Raw genomic sequence first — 24,540 nt, forward strand, 5'->3', positions numbered from 1 at the left:
TGAAGGGCCTAGAGGGGAAGCCATATAAAGAGCAGCTGAAATCACTCGGCTTCCTCAGCCTAGCAAATAGGAGACTGAGGAGAGATCACACAGCAATCTAAAAGCTGGAATCTAAGCTTCCTCTCCTTCTGGTGACCAGAGGGAGCACATGAAGCCGTGTCAGAGGAGCTTTAGGTTACATGGTAGAAAAAGGTTTTTCAATCACACAGCAGCTGGGAACTGGAATAGATTCCCCAGTAAAGTGGTCACAGTACCAAGATTGACAGAGTCCAAAAAGAATTTGAACAATGGTCTCGGGCACATGGTGGGATTCTTGGGCCTGTCCTATGCAGGCTCAGGAGCTGAACTTCAATAATCCTTGTGAATCCCTTCAAACCCAGGATATTCTATGATAAAAAAGCACATAATAGCTTACAGTATGAAAGAATGAAATGATATTCTTTCTCTCGGGGAGTTGTCAATGACACACCTTTCTCCTCCACAAGGAAGAAATACTAAGCTATACCTTGATAATAGTAGATTATGGCCCCTTGTTGCCCCTTTGTTGGAACTGTGCCATTGTACATGTGACAAACACAAGATTGACAGTTCAACAGCTGTGGTCCCTGTGCTCTAAGAACAGGCTGACCTTTAACTTTAGATCCACTGCATTTTGAAGACATTTATGATGATATACAATCCTAGTACAGTATCTTAAAGATAGCATTATTTCCTTGCTGTTAAGTTTACTGCATTTAATTGTATTTAATCTGGTTTGAATTAGTACAGTTTCTCAGGAGTTTGCTGTACAAAGCAAGATTTTAAAAAAGTGTTCATTACAGCAGTGTAGAATATAATAACTCACTGTGAAATAGAAGTTAAAGAAAACTCCTCGGATAATACTTGAATATGGTCTTGCTAAAAGCCAGAGAAAAAACATTTTCTATGAAATCTGACTCCAAGTATACAGCTGTTGGAGCAACAGCTGCAATTTTAAGAACAGATACTGATACTGTCTGATAACAGCTAATGGAACACTTTGCAGTACAGTGGATCCACAGAAAGTTCCCAGAAGTACAGTCAGCACCTGAGAACCCTCATCACAAAATCTAAATTGACAAAGAACCCTTCCCAGAGCAAAATCACTAAAGTGGGAAACTTGAAAACTTTGTTCATTTTATTTGGTTGCAATATCCCTGAAGCTGAGTCTCCTGGCTGCAAGTTACATTGATACAGGTAAGAATTCTGTTAAAGTCCAAGTTTCCCTCTATTAATGAAGGAAAAAAAGACAGGCAAAAGTTGAAGTTTAGTAACTGTACTACACTCTGGAAGTTATAGGAAGATGGAGGTAATGGGGAAATATGGCTGTTTTTTCACCCATTAGCCTTAATTAGATCAGCAATTACTGCAGTATCTTCAACATGAGCACTGGTCCACTTTTCCTTAGTGGGAATCACTGCAATGCAGTGATAAAAATGGCCACTGCCAGCAGTACACATTTGGCTTGATGCAAAAGTGTAAATTCTTGATTAAAAGACCCAATATTCTATTTTGGTTTTTCTTACATTATTACCATATCTGCAAAACATGTAAAAGTACAGCAATCTAAGTTGTGCAGGACTGTTTGTTCTTAATTAGCAACAGGCTATTACATATTATTAAACAGAATTTTACCTTACTTGGCTGGAATCCATTGTAAATAATCCATAGAGGAAAACGAAGAGCCCAACCAGGGCAGCAGGAATAAGCATTCCAGTATACCATCCCAGCCAGGCAAAATACAGTCCAATTTTTTCACCAAAGTATCGCCTACATGAAAACGAAACATATATTGTTTAAAACTAAATTTTATGGTGACCTCTATCTACTTCTACTGTCACAGTAGTAGAATAATTCTAACAAGGAATCATCATTACAAGTTTCTGGCAAAATTGCCACTTTACCAAACAGGTTTTTTTCAAGCTAGTGTAATATTTTACTGACACTAACTGCAGATTTATGAGAACAAGGATATAAATATAGTGCCTCTGTAATTGTCATGTTCTTGCAATGACTAAGTAGATGGACTAGTAGCAACATTATTAAACAGAGCATAGATAGATGGATGGATGTACACAGACACAAAAAATCTGGAAAGAAATAAACTAAGTTAGTATGACTTAAGTATTCCATTTAAAAAAACATTTATGATAGATAATCATACATAGATAATATGACATATTTCCAACTATTATAAGTGAAAACAATGATCTGAAAACACAAGCTGAAGACTGAACTTTAATTCTTCAAAACTTGGGTATCAATTGCCAGAATAGATGAAATAGCAGTGATCAGAAAGACAATCAAGGATGATACAGCATAAAATAGTCCCATGGCACATACTTAGCTCCACCAATAACTGGTTATGACTCAGATCAGGAATAAAAACCTACAGCAAGGAAAATGAATTACTGGTATTCAGTGTCAGTGGAGGAAACTGTGAAACCCAAACATCATCATTATATAACTTAAATTATATGTATTTCTCTATTTTCATTTGGTAACCTATGACACTAAGTCTAAGACATATGAATAACATGTCTTAGACTGTTAATTGAAAGGTTAAAATTGGGTTGCATTTTAAGTTCTCTGCATCTGTTAACTCTGACTGTCCATGTGGGTAAGAGTCTGCTTTCAAAGGTGCTCTCACAAGGGGCAAGTGTCTCTGATCAGCAGACCGCATTATGGGTTTGTATTTTCAGTTTCACACTGCAAATTCTTGAGCAGTTGGAACTACATGTTCTTTAAGCAGACCCGTTTGAAATTAACCTACAAAAGACCCCCCAAAATATGAAACTTCGAGAACTCCAGCCTTACCCAAAAATAGGGAATATCTAAATATTAAAGGAAAGCATAAGAAATTTATGACTATAGTTAGCACACTGTTGCCAGGCTTCTTGTACTAGAGAACATCTTCAAAGTACTAATACCTGATTAAATCAAGAGGTTGGTATTTGTACCACATTCCCCACCGCGCCCAGCGCTCATACAGGAGGTGTCTGTGATTCTGTGCTCCATGTGTTTTGATGGGATGCCTGCTTTTGTGGCTTCCCTGAAAAAAAACCATTAAGAAATGTAAGTACATTACCAGACACTACATTTCTTCAGTATTTTTGATTATAATTTTAATAGAAATGTTCTTTATATTTAATAAATAGGTCTCTTATTCTGGGCACATCTGGAACATGTCATCAGGAGCTAAGGTAAGCCTGACGTAAGAGGCAGGGTTACATACACTCCAGTTTCTCTAATAATTAATGACTGAAACATATTAATACAAGACTTAAAAGAAGTACTCAGCTCTGGTTTTATTTCACTAATAGATGCCTACTTGTATGCTTTCGCCTATTTAAATTTTTCAAGAAATGCTTGTGGTATATTTTTATTTCTTCTATAAAATTTTAGAAATTTCTAGTACGTCGGCTCTCTTCTCCTAGACATTTTCTATCACTTTCTTCCACTACTGCTGAAGGTATAGAGAAATATATTTTGTGGTACATACTTTCTAAGATGAAGGAAATGGAATTGACATTATTTTCAAGCTACATAGGACTCTTGAGGCATCAAAAGCAAAATAGAGTCAGTAGATCCAGAAGAAGTCTTTCCAGTCCATGTATGACATTTACAAACCACCTAGCAGAACAAAAGAATAGCCTCTTGCTTGGCAGTCAAAAAGTATCACACACATTTACTAGAATAATCTTGAGCAGAATCTCTTGCATTTGTAATTTTGCTCCAATTCTGAAGCAGGACATATCCCTTAGTTGAACTTTTTCCCCAAAAAACTTCCATCACTCAGCAATGGTAAAGAAAATATTCCATCAATTGTTGATGGCAAGTGAGCCAAGTAATTCTCCTGTGAGGAGAGCAGAGTTCTCCAGTGCCCACCTCAGTTAGTGATCAGACAGATTCTTGACCCTGGCAGATACAGGGTCAAGAATTTATCAGGTTAGATTTTTATCAGGTATTTGAAATCTTGAGCACTCAAAGAATACCATCAAATTGTTGCAATCTGCTAATTAAGAATGAGTTAAAACCAAAGCTGAACATAGCAAAAAGTCCAAGTCTACTCCTTTCTCCTTACAGTCAGCACAGCACCATACTAAAGATGTCAACACTGAGTGTGAGTGACCTTTGCAGCATCTAGGAACATTAGGAAGAGCACATCAATTTATTCTCACAGCAGGCTGGATAAATGACTGCAAAGTGTTACCCAGTATTACATGTTTTCATTTTTTTAACCTGCTTCTTTCTGCACTGTTATCCATAAAAGAGTTCAAATCTCAGCATTCACACTGGGATTGAATTTTCACTCTTATTTGTTAATGTGGGAAAGAAAAAAAATTAATAAATTGAGTGTTCCACCATAAGTCTTTAGCATCAGTTAAGGAGCAATTAAGATAAGAGTGGCTTAAAACTATGATTTCACTAATTTTAACTGAGATGTGGAAACAGTAGCTTATGCCATAACAAAGGAACATATAAAACAGATATGACAGCATGGCTTTGATGCCAGAGAAAGCTCCACAGGCTTTTATGGTAGTACAGCCAGCTTCTCCCTGAAGTCAGTAATGCACAGCTGAAGCATTAAAAATGATGTTACATTATTTATGTAACATCATTTTTAATGCTTCAGCTGTGCATTACTGACTTTTTACTCCTTCTCTGTATTCCTAGTAATTAATTATTAAAAACAAAGTATTTATTAATTAAAAAATTACTCTCAGCCATTTGGAAAGCCTTTAAAACACGAAACCAAGTCACAATATTCAGCCAAAACACCCAGAGTTCGGAGCTGCAACCACCATGTTTCTAAGTGTGGAATTTGCAGACAGCCCTGACAAGGGAATCAGAAGGCTGATTATATTAAAAGAATATAATTTCCTATTATATTAAAAGAAAATGATAAACTAAAACTGTGCTAAAGAAAGAGAGAGGAGACCTCAGAAGGTTAAGCAAAGGAAGGGATGAATAATAAAATCTTGTGACTGCTCACAGCCTCGACACAGCTGGCTGTCATTGGTCCTCAAGTAAAAACAATTCACATGCTGGGTAAACAAATCTCCAAATCACACTCCAAAGCAGCAAAACATGGAGAAGCTGAAGCTTCCCAGCTTCTCAGGAGAAAAGATCCTAGTAAAAGGATTTTTCAGAAAATATATCTGTGACACCTGAGAGCATATCAAAGACTGAAGATGTGTGGCTTGCTTCTTCTTTTCAACATAAGAGGGTTTTCTCAAAACCGTCTTAAGTCAAACACAGGTTTTTAGTTTGTTTTGTGGGTTTCCAGTCTTCAGTAGAGTTTTAAACTACTGGAAAAAGCATTGTCAAGTGTAGCAGTGTGGGGTTTGTATGGTGGTTGCTGCTACCTCTATCTCATTTCCCAATGAGTATCTCCTGTGGAAAAGACACTTGGGTGAGCATTCAGGCAAGGCAGCCAGGTCCACCCACCACACTCACCACAGCTAACTCAGCCAAGAGAGGCAGAAGAGCCTTCTGTAGGGTCAGTTCCAGCAAGGTTTATTTCAGCACACCGAAGGGGAACCAGGGACAAAAGACCAACCATGTGCTCTGCTCAAGGCTTTTATGGGGGTAGCCTACGGGGGTGGTACCAAGGGAAAAAGGTGCTGGCCATAGGGGTACCACAACCAGTGAGGAAACAGGGAAAGGAGAAACCAGGGGAAGCTGGGACAAATGGGGAAAGGAAGTGGGATGGATCAGTGTTGTGCAAGACTCCATGGGGAAGTCCTTTCTGTCCACCCATGTACAGAGAGACACTATGCTAAGTCTCTCCAGGGGAGAGCCCTGGTTATTTCCCTGAGGGGGAAATATCCTGAGGATTCCACAACTCCCCTGTTTTTTCTTACTATGAAGACTTCTCCAATGGACATCTGGAGACACTTAAGTAAAACAATAAAAACCAAATCCAGCTCCTTGAACAGCCTGAATAGTCTTTTTGAAAACCATACCTAAATAACAGTCAGTCTCAGTGCATATTAGAAATTATCCAGAACTATTCTGAAAATACTAAACAGGAAATAATTAAGCAGTGTCCCTAACTGTGATCAAGTGGCCAAGCTATTAGAAAAACAAATCCTTTTGTAGGTGGCAAGCAAAACTTATTTAATACAACTAACTGGAACAATTTGGAACAACTGATACTCTTTAAGAGCTCAACAGGCAATGTGCAGTTCATAAAAATCAGAAAATAATTATAATAACCTGGTCAAACCATAAAAAGTTTCAGGACATCATTATAATATCCAAATATGGAAAATTTTAAATGCCAATATCAAAGTAAAAGCTATAAATAAAAGAAGCATCAACAAAAGAAGCATCAACAAATTACAATATGAAATTAAAAGTTTTCAGGACAGAATTAAAGTAAGATCCTAAACTAATAATGGTAGCTTTAATCTAAATATGAAACTAAAAATCAAATTAACCAGGTTACCTCATGTGGTGGAAATGCTGCTTCATATGTTCCATTATTTAGTAACCTATTAATACCTAAAAAAACCAAAAAAGCATTAGTTCTGATATAAATTTTTCATGCACATTTCTCAAGTCACATTTGGAGTATGTAACTTAGTGTTAAATTATAAGAATGCTGCTGAAGATGACAATCAATAACCCCACCAACTACTTCAGCAGGTAGTGCTGATCCTTTCAGATTTCTGGTTCTGTCAAACTAGAGAGCAACCTGCCAAAGCACCAAAGCCTGAAAACTTTCTCTCAGGGTTGAGTGCTTGTACCAGACTGATTGTGAGAAAATAGTTACATTCACACTGTATTCCTCAGAGCATATAATTCAGATTTTATGGGTAACCATATGATCTGATATACAGAGTGGTATGGATAGACTGTCCTCGAGGCAGTGAAATCCCTGCAGGGTTAAAAGCTATTAGGTAGCTATTCAGCTACCAGCTAAAACCTGGTATTTTTAAAAATAAGCCAGCTGACAATTTCATATCAGAGCAGTGCTCTGTGCCAGACTGACTACTGCATTTTGGATAAGTTCCTAGAGTCTTCCTAAAACCAGATTTGTTGTACTAGCACAGCACATTATAAAAATTGAAAAAAAATAAAACATTGATAGGTACAATTAAAAGATTCAACAGCCTTTAAGAGCAAATCTCTAGCCAAAAGCTTCCCCAAGAAACAGGCACAAATGATGGAATACAGATTTGTCTCTTCAAATATACAAATTATACTAATCTTATAATGAAATTTCCCATCATCAGCTGCAAAGGTGTTAGATATGAAAACTTATTCTTCCTGTTTTTCTTACTACTGCTTTTGTTCAGAAACTCAAGCAACAGTTTTCTGTAACTGGAATCATCCCAGCCTCCGCATATTAAATCTTGAATTTAATTCCTGCAGAAAGTATAGAAAATCACGCATACATTCCTTGGTCACTGAAAATTAAAATGGGTAGTTTGACCTTCTAAAAACTAACAATGTATTATGAGTGTTGATATAAAGCAAATTCAGTCACAGATCAGCCGTCTCTGAGCTACACAGACACCTCAAATAAATCGTGGCACATATTGATTCTACTGAACTGAAACTGATGGATAGTAGCTGAAATACTAGGATCAGTCCTTGAAAACATTGTCAGCTTTCTGAGGTATATGTAACCATTACTATGGCTCTCAATAATGTAAAGTTACAATAATCTCTCAATTTTATTTTATTTATGAGTAATTAAGTGAAAAATATTGCAAATTTTCATGGAGATATTTAGGTAGAAAATGATGGGACATGGTTTCAACTCTGTTACTGTGTGAATGAAAAGATTTCAAGAACAAGAAAAAATTAATTTATGCTATTTTTTCAGGCAATTAAAGATGAACAATTTTATAGCTTTGACTCAGGTAAAAAATACAGCATTCTCACCCATTTTGGATTTTCCGTCTTCATACTTTGTTCTCTGTAGCACATGATGCACAATTCTACTTCTTGTGGAATTGCTGAAGAAGCTGTCTTTGTTGTTTATCGTAAAACTATTAAAATAATGAATGTCTTAATATTCATAACAATGCACACACGTTGAAACATAGCTGTTCAAGTGTTTTCTATTTACAATGATTTGGCGGATGTTTACATTCCTTAGACATAAGATTATGCACCACTACAGCAGGTCCAATTAAGTTATCCTTATCACAGATTACACCAAAAATATCCTACTATCTAGTTAATTTCTGTTCTGGATATAATTAATTAAATAAAGATCTTCAGTAACAGCGGGGGCCTTAAATTCAAATTACTTATGAGTCGACAGTTGTTTGTGCAGTGGAACCACCAAAATTACTATTAAAAAAAAAAAATCCACGCACTGGAGACTTGGGAAGCAACTCCACAACCATTTTCCCTTAGAGGATTCCAGGATGGAGCCAAGTAAGGCAACCTTGGCCAGATAGCTCCATTCTGAGAAATCTGATATGCAGGAGCTTCTTCCTGCTTAGCTGTGCCAAAATGATGGTACTACAATTGACTACATCAGCTGAGCTGATTGAGAAGAAAAAACCAAAAAAAGGGGATTGATCCAGTGCAGTATGGTAAATTACTGGGAAAAAAAAAAGTTTGAGTCTATAATGCAATTACTCTGTTTTTCTGGGGTAAAGTCAGTTCACTGCCATTTAGGTTCACTACTGAGTGGAAAAATCCTGTTTATCTTAATTATTATTTCTACTTTAAATTAACCTTTCTCTCCTAAAACAGTTATCACAAAATAACTTTAAAATTAAGAAACAGAATATTAAAACCTAACTTTATAGGTACCAAAAAAAATTTATGTCACATTTTAAATACAGCATTGTTAACACGCTGATTTGAACACATATAGTTTCACTGTATATATATATTTGTATTTTCAGAGGCAACAGACCTTTTTAAATGCAGATCTGGTAAGAGAGGAAAAAATAAAAAATCATCACTGGTCTCAGCTTGCTTTTGGTGCTCCAAATCTCAACAGGTTTTTGCTTACGTAAAGTAAGTAATAAACACAGAAAACTTAAGCAAGTATTTGCATTGTGTAATGTAAGGAAAGAAAAAACCAAAAATCTTCCAAACTAAAATCTTTCTATCTTCATCTTTCTATCAAATTTCAGATTATGTTACTGAATGACCATCAAGTAGCAAGTAACAAAGAGCAGATTTTCACTTGAAGACAATAAAATCAAATCTGATACTCGGTATTGCCAGTGACCATCTGTCAGCAGCTCCCTCTGTGGCCCTTGCTTAGAAGTGAGGAACAGAAACCCTTGTGGTCCGTGGCACTGCCTTCCCACCCCAGCACTCACTGGTGGATGCGAGCGCGGCTGAAGGGGGCTGTGTAGCAATCTGTCTCCTCCAGATCAGGCAGGGCCTCCTTATCCAGCTTCATGGGATTTCTGGGCAACCAGCTTTTCAGCTCTCTAATGTTCCTCTGCAAACTGAGACAAGTAGTCAGATTTACACACTCTCAATTACTTGTAATTTATATCACCAGCACTGCATATTTATTGACATCGTACTAGAAACGAAATTAAATGAAAGCAGGAAAATTCCACATTAAGTAAACAAAAGAAAATAAGGAGTTAAAAAGCAAAATGAACAATATTTATTTACAATCCATCTTGAACACTTTACTTGAGTAAAACTCATCCTAAAATTAGTGGGATTACAGCTCAAAATGGGACTGTGGTATTGAATCTACAGAAATCAATTTTCCAAGATAGTTCATCTGTAGATGAACTGTAGATGCTTATGCTTTAGCCAAGAACACACCTACCTGCACTGAACAAAGCAAGTGAAACTCCTCCCCACTCTCTTGCCTAGCAATGTGGACACTAAAATTAATACAATTTTTAAGTATATTTGAAAGTGCTAAGATCAGATTATGGTTTTCTAATTGCAACAAAGTTTTCCCCTCCAAAATTTTCTTAAAAATCCAAGAGCTGATATTGCCTTATGAAACAGTATACCTAAATATCAAATAAAATAAAGGATATGTTACTCCGAAATGGTTCTGCAGTGTTTAGGCAAAAACCCCCCTAGATATGGCTTCCTCCAGATTCTTAAAAATTGATACTACAAAACACAAACAGAACATCAATGCTGTATCTTCAATTTAATTACATACTGGCACATAAATGGTTTTTTTCTCTACTGGCATGTTGTCTAAATGATGTCTCAGGACATCATCTATACACGGGTAAATCTAGTCGAGTGCAGTTAATTTTTTAAGTGAGCAAATGCTCAATTCAATTTTGCTCTCCTTGCTCACCTATACCTTTTCATATTCAAGTGCAATGCAACGTGGTTATTTAAGGAGTAAATCTCAAATTAAATGTGCTATATCATGACACAATAAGCACATCAGAGATTCAGAAAAAGTCTAAACTTTGAGAAAAACATTCCTCAAATAGTACTTTTTCAGTGGAATTTGGGTTCTACTCAATGAATATGCATGCATGATATATAAAGCATATATATTTTACATTCACACAAGTGCAAAGCTAAGCGACAAATTCTTTTCTCTGAGGTGAATACTTCATTGCCTGTGCTAAGCAGAAGCACAACTACACATTTCATAATGCCCATAATAAAGTTACATTTCATAATGTTAATAATATTTCATAATGTGAATGCACCTATTTTCATAATGTTCATAGTAGAGATTAATAAGTGATAATGTGGTAAATTGCTCTCATGCAACAAAGTAACCCCTATGAAAATGTACTTCTTATTATCAACATCAGCAAAACCAGAAAACTCCTATTTCGCACAGTATCAGACAGAAATTTCAGCCAGATGTGGGAGAAGAATTTTACAGTTACACTTATAATTCTCAAAATTTTCTTCCTGCTATATATTGCAAGATATTGGTGCACATTCTGATGTAACTGATACTGCACTTGAGGGAAACCAATTGTGTTCAACACCAACCACTGTAAGCCAAAGAACATAAAAGGTTCATGAAATTAGAACACAGTTCACAGGCAGGTGGATTCTTTAAGTGTCTCCTTAATAATACCTTAGTGAGTTGATTATCTTTATAAGTTCCAGCAGAAGCTCTCTCAGTACAGTTTATATAAGTGCAGTTTCCCCTTTACTCTCTTGAACCTTTTTTTCTGTTGTATGCTTGCTGACTTTTTAGTCAAAATCCAGAATTCTTTTTTAATGAGGTAAATATGCATATGCATCAGGAAGAAGAGAGAATGCATCTAATAAATATGCGTATGCATCAGGAAGAAGAGAAAATGCATCTAATTTCAGATTTTTTCAATATGAAAGTACTTTAAAATTGGTTATGGGCAAAGTCTTGATCATTTCTCCCATGCAAAAATGTAAAAAAAAAAAAAAAGTTGATAAATATTATATTAAAGAAGACAGCTCTTGTTTAAAATTCATGGCTGCTTATTTTAACATGAAAAGCAGCACTGGAATAAATTAATGCTTGTGTCCCCATTACATTTTCAGTTTCTCTTCTGAGAAAAAATGTAATGCCTTTAGTGCTAGGTAGCATAGAATATTGCAACTGAGAAATTTATAAAAATGATCCAAGAGAGACATTTTTCTTATTTTATTTTACTGTTGAAGAAAAAAATGAATTTTCATGGAGCTTGCCTCCTTTAAATACAAATTTTGCCTAGATCATAGGACTAAGTGGACTAATCAAGGACTAAGTGGACTAATCAAGGACTAAAATTAGCATTTTTACTCAGAGTGGCTTTCTAGGTTAAAAGTAGCAGTTTAAAGAGATTCCTGACTTAACTTGTTCAATGTAGCCTATTTAGCCACAGTTAAAGCAGAGAGAGCTGCTCTGGGGAAGTCAGTAGTTCAGGCAAGGAGATAAAAAATGTCCCAGTGGAATGGGGCTGCAAAGTTATGGGATACTGCTTCAGGTGTGATTTTACTGAAACCACTCCAGCTGCTGCTACAGGAATACCTCAGACCAAGGGACAGCACTCTGAAATGCATGTGCATTTCACTCTTAGCTATACAATTTAATATTTTATGAAGACTTGTAATTTCAGCTTTGCTCAACTCCCATTCTCAGTTCTACCCTTCTGATTTATTTGGTTGGTTAGTCTTTTTTTGCAGAAAAAGTTCACCCAAAAATCCTTGCAGATTATGTTTACTCAACAGACTGCAATGCAAAGGAACACAGTATATAGATGATTTTAGTACTATGTGATCAATGATTTTAGCATTATGCTTAATTCTGGTATCTCATGGAATGAGATAACAGAATTAAGCAGCTTCAGCAGTCATGTTAGGCAGCTTTGACAGCAATCATCACCCAGCAATTTGCTTGGTGTTTGTGTTCCCGAGACTGGCCACAAGTGTCATCTGTATGCCACCAAGTTACCTGGGCATGGTGTGTTTCCATGTGATGGCAAAACACTTTAGGGTTGACAGATTCAACATATAGACACAATCATCACTAAATAAAGAAAATTATCATAACTTTGTTTAGTAGAATGATACCAACAATTTCACTTCATTGCATAGAGTGAAATCCCAAAGATTTTAAGTCCTTTTGCAAAGCAAACTTACTGCCGGTCAGGTGCTGAACGAAGTAATTTGTGGTTCTCAATCTTTAGAAGTATCAAGTGATTTTAACATTTCAGTGGGCAGAGTGCAGCTGCATACTAAGACAACTATATTTTCATTTTCTTTTCCTTGATGCCATCCTTTACCAGCATGAAATCACCAGATCCAATGTGGCAATTACAAGACAGTTTTACTAGATTATTCAGTCTTCAATATGAGAGTTCAGACAATTTTTGATACCTACCCTATGTGCACGTCTATTTCTTTTCTTTGAGAAGAACAAGGCTTTCCAAATATTGCTCATAATATGATAGAATTATTTCTCTAGTGTGATTCTATGGATAGAAATCAAGCTTCATAGAATTAAATACAATGTTAAGGGCTTTTTTAAGGTGTGTAAATAAATACAGACACCACATAAACACCACATAAAAGAAAACGAGTACTGGATTTTTCTTGTCCTTTGCAATGCACCTAATAATCTTTTGCAGACCTTTTAAAGAACATTTATAGATACATATCTATCTATCATATAACCGTGTCAATAAAGTTAGAGATGGGTACATGTCACAGCAGGTCTAATATGCTAGAATTATACTAGAATACTTTGTATTCTTAAATCATAGAAACTTTATAAACCTAATATTTTGAGATACAAGACTTTTAATATAGTTCTTCACTGTAGCTCATATAAACTCTATTTAACTTAAAAATTTTAACAAGAGATTAAATAAATTACAGAGAAGCAGTAAAGTTTGAAAAGTTGCAAGATGCAAGGTAACAATGACAGCTGTAGAAGTAAAAGTTTGCATGCAATGTGTATGTCAGCAATTTTAAAGTTAGCTTTCAACTTCAAATATAGCTTCTTTCTATATTTCTTTTGTTTCACACAATTCCTCTGTGCACTGAATTATATAAAGTGCCAGAAAATAAATGCATAAAAATATTCATACCCAAATTCTCACAAAGTAAATCAGAAGTAAAAGCATTTATCTCAAATATAAAATCAATCTGGCATGGAAACTACTTTTTACTCGATTCACAGGTACTGTGTAATTTCAGTTGCATCTTTCAAACATCTGTCCTTCTAAATAAGGAAAACAAAATTTGTGTATTATCCAGGACCCACCAGATGGATTATAGATGAAAAAAGACAATTTTGAAGTAAAGCTTGTTGATTCTGCCTTTTATCGCAAGCATTTCACTCAGACTTTTCATAATGCATGCTAAAACCAAGCAAGCATGGGAACTGGGAAGAGGACAAAACGCAGTTGTAAATCTATGTTATAAATCGGTTTACTTCAACATATGTTATCAGCTCATATGTTTAAAGTTTTCTTACTTTACCATTCAACATTCTGCTGTTGTTAGCTAATCATCTTGGAAACTGTTATCATAAGACTCCCTAAATTGCTAGAGAGAAACGAGAGCTCTTTACCATCTAAAGTGACAATAAGAGAACCTAAATCAAAAGCGATCTCATCTCAAGATCAATCTCAAGACAACCTGTGATGGGGAACTCCTTCAGGAAATTTCCCTCATGTGAAATATTTTCAGGTATCTTTTCTGCTGGGGATTAGATTTTACAAGACATAATTATGTCTGACTAAAGCGATGGGAAGTAACTACAGCTCAGTGTGCCCCATTCTCACTCCCTAGCAATCCCAGGCTCCTTTCCGCTGCCCCTACAGACTCTTGTACCCTTCTTCTGGCTGACAAAAAGACCAACAGCAGCAGCAGCAGCTAGCTACAAGTGAGTTTTGCAAGTTACTCAGCTAGCAAACAAAAATTCAAAGCAGCCTTCAGCATGTGGCATTAATTTGTTCCTGATCACGAGGACACGCAGGAGAAAAAGTATGTTTGCATACCTAAGGAAGCAGCTGACTGTCAGAATCTGAGACACACTCAAAAGCATCCTTCATGCTAAAGAAGTATGCCTTGGTGTCAGCAGATATAAGGGCAGAGATAGATTCAGTATTAAATCCTCGCAGCAAAGATAAGGTCTCTTTTTTGTTTGTTTCCCTGGCATAAACATTTTTACATTTCTAAAATGAGAACTGGCCAAGCTTTAAAGAACTGCATCTTGTTGCAGATGAATATTTTAGCACTTTAAGCTGACATATTTTGAGTTTTTAGGAAAACAATCTAATTTTCTAAGTTTCACGGATAAATTTACAACTGCGAATGGGTTTTCTTTAGCAGGGTGACTATCTGACAAAATTAAAAGCTACACATCACCCACCAACCTGCCCATGGTTTTGCTCCTCCAGTCAGTGTAATAACATTTTTTCCTGAAAGAACACCAAAAATCAGCTGAGATTAATCAAGTAGGAGACAGTTGAAAAGGACATATACATTACAAAAGAATACTAGGCATTTTAAAACATGCATTTTCAAAGACAAAAACATGAAAAAAACTTTAAAAAGGTAAGTGAAATAGATTAAGTCATTACAATAACATAGTTTCATATTTTTCAAGTTTGTTCTAAAATAACATTTTGGATTTGTAGCTACTGACAATAATGGTAATAAGTCACTTAACAGTTCTTTTCTCTCCACCCTTCACCAGTTAGAGAAACAAGACCAGAAATTCCCAGTAAAGTCTTCTGAGAATAGTTATTTTGAAACCAAATGGAGATGTATTTGCTACATGGTTATATTTCCCACATCTAGTTTCAAGCTTTTTTTTCTGCCCTCCTCCTATAATTTCACATCACATTTCAACCACACAAAAGCCTTGCTATTATAGATTCCTCAGGAGTTAGTAAGATCTGCAACTGCACACCTGGGCAGTACATGAGATTTATTAAATTACATTACTTACATTGAAGATCCACTGAAATTAATACCTTAAAAAGAGGGTGAAACACTCCTTGCCTGGAAAATATGTGGCCACTGGAAAATTATATATCTACCAATCTGCAGTCTGCTGGCAGCCTGACACATGGTACTGCTAGGCAGGATTGCAAATGAAGCAATAAAGGGTTTTAAAGGCTTTTCAGACTTTTTCTTAAACAAAACCCTTATTTAATTCCCTTTAATTACCCTTAGCTGTTTTGCACAGAAGGAGTTCAGCTGTTACACATACAAATAACTTATTAACTACAAACAATAATAATTATGCATTGCAAGATACTTGTGGACATAATTAAAGCTTTGCCTCAGTTCTAGAAACATAGTAGTTGTATTTCTACTGACAGACCATATACTTAACAAAAATACCCGCAAAAGTTAAAAAATTGTAATTTAGTCACGACCTAGCTTTGATGCTTATGCAAACCCTGTTTGAAACCATGTACATATGCTTCCAAATAAAGCAGCATTGCAAAGTCAGCCATATATACAAGACAGTAATGATTACTACACCCTGTCTATTGAAATTTTAGAAAAATTTCATTCTGCAATTGAAACACAGATTCCATCTATATGACATATATGATAGATATTATATATCTGCCTACACATTTTGGCATAATGCCATGCTAAAACAGTTCTGGGGTGTGGGTGAATCTCCAAAGTATTTTGACTTTTCTGAAACAGAGAGACATAACCTGTGTGATAATGACGCTGTTGATTTTGTTTAGATTCCTAGATTGAGTAAAATGAAACTAAAAAGTCTGAATTGAATTCTTCATGTGTTAGTCATACATGATATTGACATATGGTATATTTTAGTGACCATAACTAAAAGTCAAATTTTTGCAAGACTGTGCAAGAGCAAACAGGCATACTGCATTAAAGTACTGCAGGGAAAGTTATCTGTCATCCTTGTCTTTGTAGTAGAACCAGATAGAAACCACTGATGAAACAGATAAAGCCTACAAGAAATAATTTGCTTTTTAGAAATACAGAATATCTCAAGTAAGAAGGGATGCACAAAGATCATCTAGTCCAACTCTCTTCTCCCCTTAGGCCTAATTAAATCTACCTAAGGATGACCTAAAAATTTGGGAGGAAGATGCTTTGGTTCACTGAGTAATCGCTAATTGTGGGAGAACTACAGCATTTGAGGTTCCTTTGTCCATCGAATGGTTTCCTCAGGAAAACAATATACACCATCCAGGTAGGAAAGGTTTGATTAAAAAAAGCAAGTGCAACACTTCAAACACAAGTGTTCTTAACAGAGTATGTAATTAAATTATACAATGTGGGATCACAGGATGTTTTTACAGGAGTGTAGGTTTATATTTTTGCATCCGTGAAAAAGCCATCTGGGCAAATATGAACAAAGATGAAGATCTGAAATCTGTCTCACCAAGTTTCTAAAGCACAGCCTTCTATAAAGAGAGAAGGAAGGTATCATGAAAAGCTGCTCATCTCCTGTAGGGGACACATTAGAAAGGCTGCTGGCAAAGTAGTGCAGACCATTCTTCAACTCTGCTACATCCAGGTTTTGTTTGTAATAGAATTGTGTTGAGTTTTCTGTTTTAAAAAGTACAGAAATTCAAGAAATATACTGAAATATTCACACAAGTTCTAGACTGCAATTCCATTTAAATTCCTATTAAAATCTTTTTAAAGGTAATAGAAATGTTGACCAATTTACTATTTCTCACAGTTCTATTATGGAGGTAGAGGTGGGAAAATTTCTCCCAAATATATGCATTTCATTGTACAGCAAAACTACCAAAAAAGGTGAAATTGCAAAATTTAATATTTCATCTACTTTTGCTTTACTGAAATGAATTGGATAAAAAGAAGCCAAAGCAACAGTCCAGGAATAAAGACACTTTGGGGAAACAGTAAGAGAAGGCATTTAATAATATAACAAACAAACAAGAGTTAGAATGCCTTCCAAATAAATCAGGACTGCAAAACCTAGCCTTTTTCATCCTGAGAGTTCTATAGATCTATGAAGTAACTAAAATTATGAAGAATTCAAACCATTGCTAAAACACAATTTTGTGAATTAATGTATCAAAAGGAGGAAAAATAATTTTTAGTTGCAATTTTGATTATTTATGTGCGTATACCCATAGATAAACACTTCTATATTTAATATACAGACAAGTATTTTTTGAACTAGATAAACTCAAATATCACTATCATAATATTTTTAAGCATATGGAAAATTACTATTACAGAAAACATTTTTTTATGGAAAGGCCTTTGAAGGCTTAATGGGATGATGTGAAAACTCACTACAGAACTGGGTATGTGGAGCAAGATTTGAGCAATGATGATTCACAATCACTGTTTCTGTCTTAGGACCAATGCAGGAGAGCCACAGCGCCATACCATAAAAGACTGAGCACTTGGCAGTTGGAGTGGGAAAGGAGTGCTGCAAGGGCATTTTCCATGGGTCACACAACTTTGGCACCTAGTTACCACTTGAATTCATGCACACTATATGCTCTTCTCTCTCTCTCTCTAAACAACATAATTAATCTATTTGAAAAGGCACATTTTCTCATTTAAAGACTTAGGTATTTTGCAGAAAGTATTAACCTGTCCCACAAATGAATAACAAATATTAATTTCTTAATACGATAGAACTTGTTTCACATTCAGACAAGGAAGTCCGTTCAGGCCATTATTCTGCTTAAAGAAAGCTACTGGACCTCAGTTTACTGAAATTGTGACAATACGTGTTATATCGAAGACATGGAAGACACTTTCTGTCGTTTCACCTGCCTTTCAGTAAGACTCCAGAAAAACCCTAAAATCATGGAGGATACTCAAGCTCAGATGGAGAACATCTGAAACTCTGCCAAGAACATCTAAAACAATGTGTGAATTACTGTTTTAAAAAAGTCATATGCTCAATCTGATGTAGAAGGCAAGTTTGAAAACAAGTAACACAGTACTATGTAAAGATGAGGAAAGAACAGGATTTATTATTTGTTTCTCTTCTCTCCTTATCACATCACTAAAATAAACATCAGCACACCTGGCTACAGAGCAGTAAAGACTGCATTTTTAGACTTGAGTAAGTGATGAACTTTCAATATTAAGCACTAAATCATAGGTTTCTAAAAGTTTCCACAATACCTGAAAGGCATCCTGATGTTCATTCTTTCTGCATATTTGCACAATGTCTCCCACGGACAGTGAATTTTAACAAACATGATATCACTGTTGGTAACAGCTGGCTGTAAAGAGCGATAACATGCAAATACATATTAATAATTTAAACCTACAGCAACCACCCTTACAGAAGCATTCTTCAGGGTCAAATTCTGATTTTAGGCCCGAATTGGGCATTCAACTCTGAAAATAAGTGCTCTTCTAGACAAAGGAAAATATTTGTCTAGACCTTTTTCCCTCACAAACTCTTTAGTATGTGTAGACAAGTGGGACAAAACGAATCTGTCAGGAAAGATCTGGAGTCAAGAACATAAGTAAAGACTTTATGCAGCACCTTTTTCCATGGAAGAAATTTTACATAGAATTAATTTTAAATCTCAAAAAAATCACCTTAGATAACCAGATTGAAGGCCATTCTGTGTGTCTCCCATTAAAGGAGAAGCATGGTCAGCTGCTTGAGACATGAGAACAGATGAGAGAAGGCTCCAGGCTTGCCAAAATGGTAATTCAAGGGAATGGTTCAATAATTTAGTTAACTGCTGGGAATTTTTAAATGAGTATGAACTGGGATGGTTTCTTATTCAAATTACAATGTGTACTCTACACAAATGTTTTTCATCACTAATTTATTTATTAAACAAGAGTTTCAGTCTTACAGATTCCTATATTCATCTTCTCTTGTGAACACTTAAGTTCTCCACTCTCTTTTCAGATGTATTTGCTTGAGATTTTATAACTAGATATTTTGATATTTGATTTGAGTCTGATTAAAGCCTCCAAAAACCTGACTTTGCAAGGTTTGGTAAGTAAAGGTAAAAGAAAATGTAGCTGAACTTAAAATGTTTATAATTTTACCTACCTGTTCCATAAATCATATCACAGTTGCATACTACTACCTCAAATATTTTACTTTCTTTAAAGATGTGGATAAAATACAATAATTGTGGAAAACAAAATATTTCAGATCTTACAAAACCATTTGTTTCTGAACGTCAGTAATTCTGAACTGACAAAAGCTAAGATATTACTATTTATTTAAATTGGAACAAAACCAGGTATTTTTACTACCATACTGTAACAATTCTTAAAAGCCTTAAAACCAAACTTTAGTCAGGTTAGCTATTTATGAATATTCAACATGCTATATTGTGAGCTATATCTTGCAAGCTCATTGCTTAAACACATATTACAATTCTACCGAGATGAAAAATCAAGATGAAAGACACATGAACAATAGGAACTTACATCAGAAGAGACTAAATATATACCTGTTCTGCAGGTCAGTCATGAGACAGCAAAAATCCAAGGCAATGTTTCCCTGGCTCCATTTTCTTTCATTTTTTATTAATACTACTATTACTAGCCACAGATTAACCAGAATAGTGACAACCTTAACCCCTTGAGAAACAGTGAGACACTTAACATCAGGCATCCTGCTGAAAGTCATAGAGGTTATATATTAAAGCAACAACAACTGAAGCTGCTTCTGTTCTGCAAGCATGAGAAACTGGAACTTTACCCTCTGTACTGAACTATACTTCTGTGTACAAGCATGTATCTCCAAATCATTTTAAACACACACTATCAAACTATTCTTCTTATTAGTTTAATACAGTTTAGCAGATGATGAGAACAGTGTGATTTGAAAGGCTTGTAATTTTGTCTGGAATCTTTTATCACTTAAGTAGGATAGTATTTTAAAGGGGTTTTTTTATGCCACATAAGCTACAGGACTCACCTCCCGTTCTAACATTAGCCCTTCTGCTCTCAAATTCTTCTCAAACGTGCTTCTTTTTTCTACCTGTGGACTTGATTTCTTGTAGACCAAGATGTAGTCAATGCGCTTTTTGCCATCTTTGAAGAAGAGTCCTGATGATGCCATGGCATCACTCTAGCAAACATAAAATAAAAATACTCTAAATATGGCATCTATAAAGATGATGAGCCCCATTGTGAATTGTATATAACATAGCATTTCCTAAACCATGGAAACAACCACATATCTAAAGGATGATGAATATGCAACAATTACTGAAGAATAAAAAAGTTATATACATCAGTTGCTCAGGATTTCAAAATAATTAGAACAAAACAAAATAGCTTTGCAGAGCCCATATTTAGGTTATTTCAGCTGTGCAAAAACCTTAAAATTCTTGAGTGGTGTGTACTGATATGAACTTTTGTTTAGCACTACTTTTAATTGGGAATTAAAAAGAAAAAATAAAGACGTCAATTAAGGCAATTTTCTCAGCTTTGTACCTGTGCAAATTTTATAAAACAAACATACCTGTACTTTCTCCAAGACAGAAATAAAACTAAAAAATTAAAAAAGAATCCTATTGATCGGAATATTTGCATGGATCGTCTAGCTGAAGCACTATTTTAATGCCATGTTAGCAATGTTTCAATCTTGACTAGTTCCTTCCCACCATGCTTGTGAACACCAGGACAGGACTTATGTGACCTTGATATGGAAAACCCTGCTTTACATGCTGCTGCTGCTGAGGAGCTATTTTTGCATTCTGTGCTTTGCATGCTTCAGGACAGAGAACAAACCAACTGGTGACGGACTACAGAATGATAGAATCATTAGATTAGGATGGATCTCCAAGATTATTGAGTCCAACCAAACACTACCTTGTGACAACTAAATCATAGAACTAAGTGCCTCACCCAGTCATGTCTTGAACACTTCCACAGATGGTGCCTCTGCCACCTCCCAGGGCAGCTTCTTCCAATGCTTAACCATCCTTGCAGTGAAAAAATTGGTCCTGATGTCCAATCTGAGTGTCTCCTGGCACAATTTGAGGCCATTTCCTCCTGTCCTGTAGACTGGTAAAAGAGGCTGATCCCCATCTTGCTACAATCTCATTTCAGGCAGCTTTAGAGAGGAGGACTCCTCCAAAGCTCCTCTTTAGACTGAAGAACTCCAGCACCCTCACCCACTCCTCGTAAGACTTAATCTCTCTAGACCCCTCAGCAGCTCCACTGCCCTTCTCTGGACACACTCCAGCACCTCAATGTCTCTCTTGCAATGAGGGGCCCAGAACTGGATGGAACGCTCAATGTGTGCCCTCACCCGTGCAGAGCACAAAGGGACAATCACAGCCTTGCTCTATTCCTGATACAGGCCAGGTGCCACTGGCCTTCCTGGCCAACTGGGCACACATATTCAGTCAGCTGCTGATCAGCACCCCCAGGTCCGGAAAACTTTAAAATCTGAAAAGGTAATCTGAGAAACTATCATCATCTTCTGGAGAATGCAGCCCTCATTTAAACATGAACCATCCAGAAGAATGTTAGTTTCAAGATGAATACATTACGCACATCATAAATGAGTCCAAATATTTATGAATGCCGCATCTTCTGAACAATGGGATGAAGCTGGTCTTAGAAATTAATCCTATTTGGATTATTTAGATATGAAATTTACAATACTCAGTTATACCCAACAGGAACAGGGACCCAACATGTTCAAAACTAGAACCATGTATCAGTGCATGATATCAGCATTATAAATACTGGATACCAGCTCATTTGTTTCTATGTAAAATGTTTTTCTTACACCCACATCTCTCGCTGCCAGCTTTCTACACATTTAGTGCTTCTGAGAACTCCTCAGTCTGCAAAACCTAAAGCATTCTAACAAGATTCTTTGTCTGTCTTTGCTTTTTTAACTCCCAAAATAAAAAACAACAGTCTGCCTCAGACCATCTACCCTTACAAAGGAGTGCATCATCTTACACCTGGGAGCATTAAGTACATTAAGCTTCAATTTAGAATTGTAGACCTCCGAGATCATTGAGTCCAACCATTAACCCAGCACTACAGCATGTCCCCAAGGGTAGCATTACACACCTTTTAAATACGTCCAGGGATGGTGATTCCACTTCCTTGTGCAGCCTGTTCCAATGCTTGACCACCCTTCCAGTGAAGAAATTTGCCCAAACAGCAGATCTAAATACATCCTGATTTAACCTGAGAATGTTTTATCTTATCCCATCACTTGTTATTGGAAGAGGCTAAGCCCCACGTGACTAAACCTCCTTTCCGGTACTTGTAGAGAGCAGTAACACCCTGCCTGAGCTTCCTTTTCTCCAGACTAATGCCTCCAGCTGCCTCAGCCACGCCATGTAAGAGCAACGCCCTGGATCCCTCTTAGAACACACTCCAGCACCTCAATATCTTTTTTCATATTCAGATAAATAATATCTTAAGTCCAAATTAAGGTAGTAAAGAGGGCCAACCGAGACTGATACTGCACTGAATATAGGGCCTGTCACCCTTTGTAAGAATTCTGAATGGTAGTAAAACCATAATTATTTTTGTTATTTTTTGTAATGTTATAGATTTAATGATCTAAATCTGTAAGACCCAGAGGTTTGAGGGTGAGGTAGCAGGCTGAAGGTTCAAAAGTGCATGTTTGAATATACAAGTTTTCAAAACACAAACTTTCAGGATCAAGACATGAACAACGAATCTGCTCTTGAACAATGAAGGATTCCTGCACAATTACAAAACCAGACCAGGGCTGCTTTTATGGTTCATGAAGCAGGCACAGTAAGATACAAAAAGCCTGGCCAAAACTCCCCCAAAGGGGAGATCTGAAACTTCTCTAAAACATTTTCTGCTCATGCAATTTCTGCAAAGGCATGCTGCAAATTACCCCCACCTTTTGTAATACACTTCTACTGCCTTTCTTTGGATTATTATTTCTAGTCTTTTGTCACCGACATGTTTTATGAAAAATCCTTTCCTTAGGATTTCTCCCCTCCTGAGAAACTGAGAGGACTCAGGAACAAAATGTAAACAATTCTTATCTGCTGCTCTGGAATGCAACAGGGGAAATCTCTGATTACCTCATGAGGCTGTTTCCAATTAAGAGCCAATCACAGTTCACCTGTCCGGCAAGTCTCGGTCTGGGAGAAGACCTTTGTTATTCATTCCTTTGCTATTCTTAGCTTAGCCTTCTAGTGAAATCCTTTCCTCTATTCTTTTAGTATAGTTTTAATATATTATCTATCATATAATAATAAATCAAGCCTTCTTATACATGGAGTCAACTTTCTCGTCTCTTCCCTCATCCTGTGACCCTTGTGGACAAGACCAGAAATGGTGAACCCCGAGTGAAAAAAGGGACATCACCACAGAAGGTGAACACCGAGGACAGAATTGACAGATGGTGCCTCGAGTGAAGAAATCACCACAATTGGACCCTGAGTGAAGAAGAATTCTTTATTTGCTAAGCCCAGAGGAGCATTGCTACATTTGGGTAAACCCGAGTGTTTGGCATTGATGGTCACCTACACAAGTGACCACAGAAGTGGCTTCTAGCCAGGAGCTGAAGAACTGAAGATCCTGAAATTGGACAGAGTTCACAGCCAAGGCTGGCCACAGAGAGAACCTTTGAAAAGTCTCCGAGACAAGACGTCCGGAAGTCTTCGCGGCACAGAGCAGCCTGCTGAAGCCCAGGGGACACTGTCACAAGATACTGTTTACAGTTCCCTTCCTGAAAATGCTGCCCTTCGTGTAAGGCAGATTCGGATGTGGACAAGGGTGCCTACGGAGGGAGAGGTTCCATTTTCTCCCTCAGAGGAGAAACTTATTGGCCTCTGGCAAAAATGGGGTCATGAGGACAGAATTCCTATGCTGAAGACACATTTCTAGCAGTTTTTCCGGTGGGCAAAACACCATGGTTTTTTCTCTGATATGCTGTATGCCTTTGATTCATATGTTTGGGAATGCATGGAATTAATTATCCGAGATCTTTTTTACCGGGGACTTGGATTTCCTCGGATTTATCCGTCATTCAGAACTCTCTTCCCAGTTTTGAAACGGAAAGCATCTGCATATCAGTGGATTGCGAATGTGCAGGGGATGTCTCCCTTCTCGCTGGAGCTGGAAAAAGGTGAGCCTGTGTGAATCCGCTGGCTGGAAGTCCCCAACCCCCCC

The 24,540-nt window shown here is 36.5% G+C and overlaps 1 protein-coding gene across 1 annotated transcript in view; it reads right to left on the reverse strand.

Moving 5' to 3' along the window:
- ANO3 (anoctamin 3) overlaps positions 1–24,540 on the reverse strand; it is an 89,935-nt gene that overhangs the window by 29,290 nt on the left and 36,105 nt on the right. The window contains exons 5-11 of the mRNA XM_050975589.1: positions 20,327–20,479; positions 18,553–18,653; positions 9,324–9,455; positions 7,918–8,024; positions 6,473–6,528; positions 2,949–3,070; positions 1,654–1,788 (exon numbers count right to left, since the gene is read on the reverse strand). Of these exons, the coding sequence (XP_050831546.1) occupies positions 1,654–1,788; positions 2,949–3,070; positions 6,473–6,528; positions 7,918–8,024; positions 9,324–9,455; positions 18,553–18,653; positions 20,327–20,479 (806 nt within the window). The remainder of the gene's footprint in view (positions 1–1,653; positions 1,789–2,948; positions 3,071–6,472; positions 6,529–7,917; positions 8,025–9,323; positions 9,456–18,552; positions 18,654–20,326; positions 20,480–24,540) is intronic.

Source organism: Serinus canaria, chromosome 5 (assembly GCF_022539315.1).
Source record: "Serinus canaria isolate serCan28SL12 chromosome 5, serCan2020, whole genome shotgun sequence".
Taxonomy (NCBI): domain Eukaryota; kingdom Metazoa; phylum Chordata; class Aves; order Passeriformes; family Fringillidae; genus Serinus; species Serinus canaria.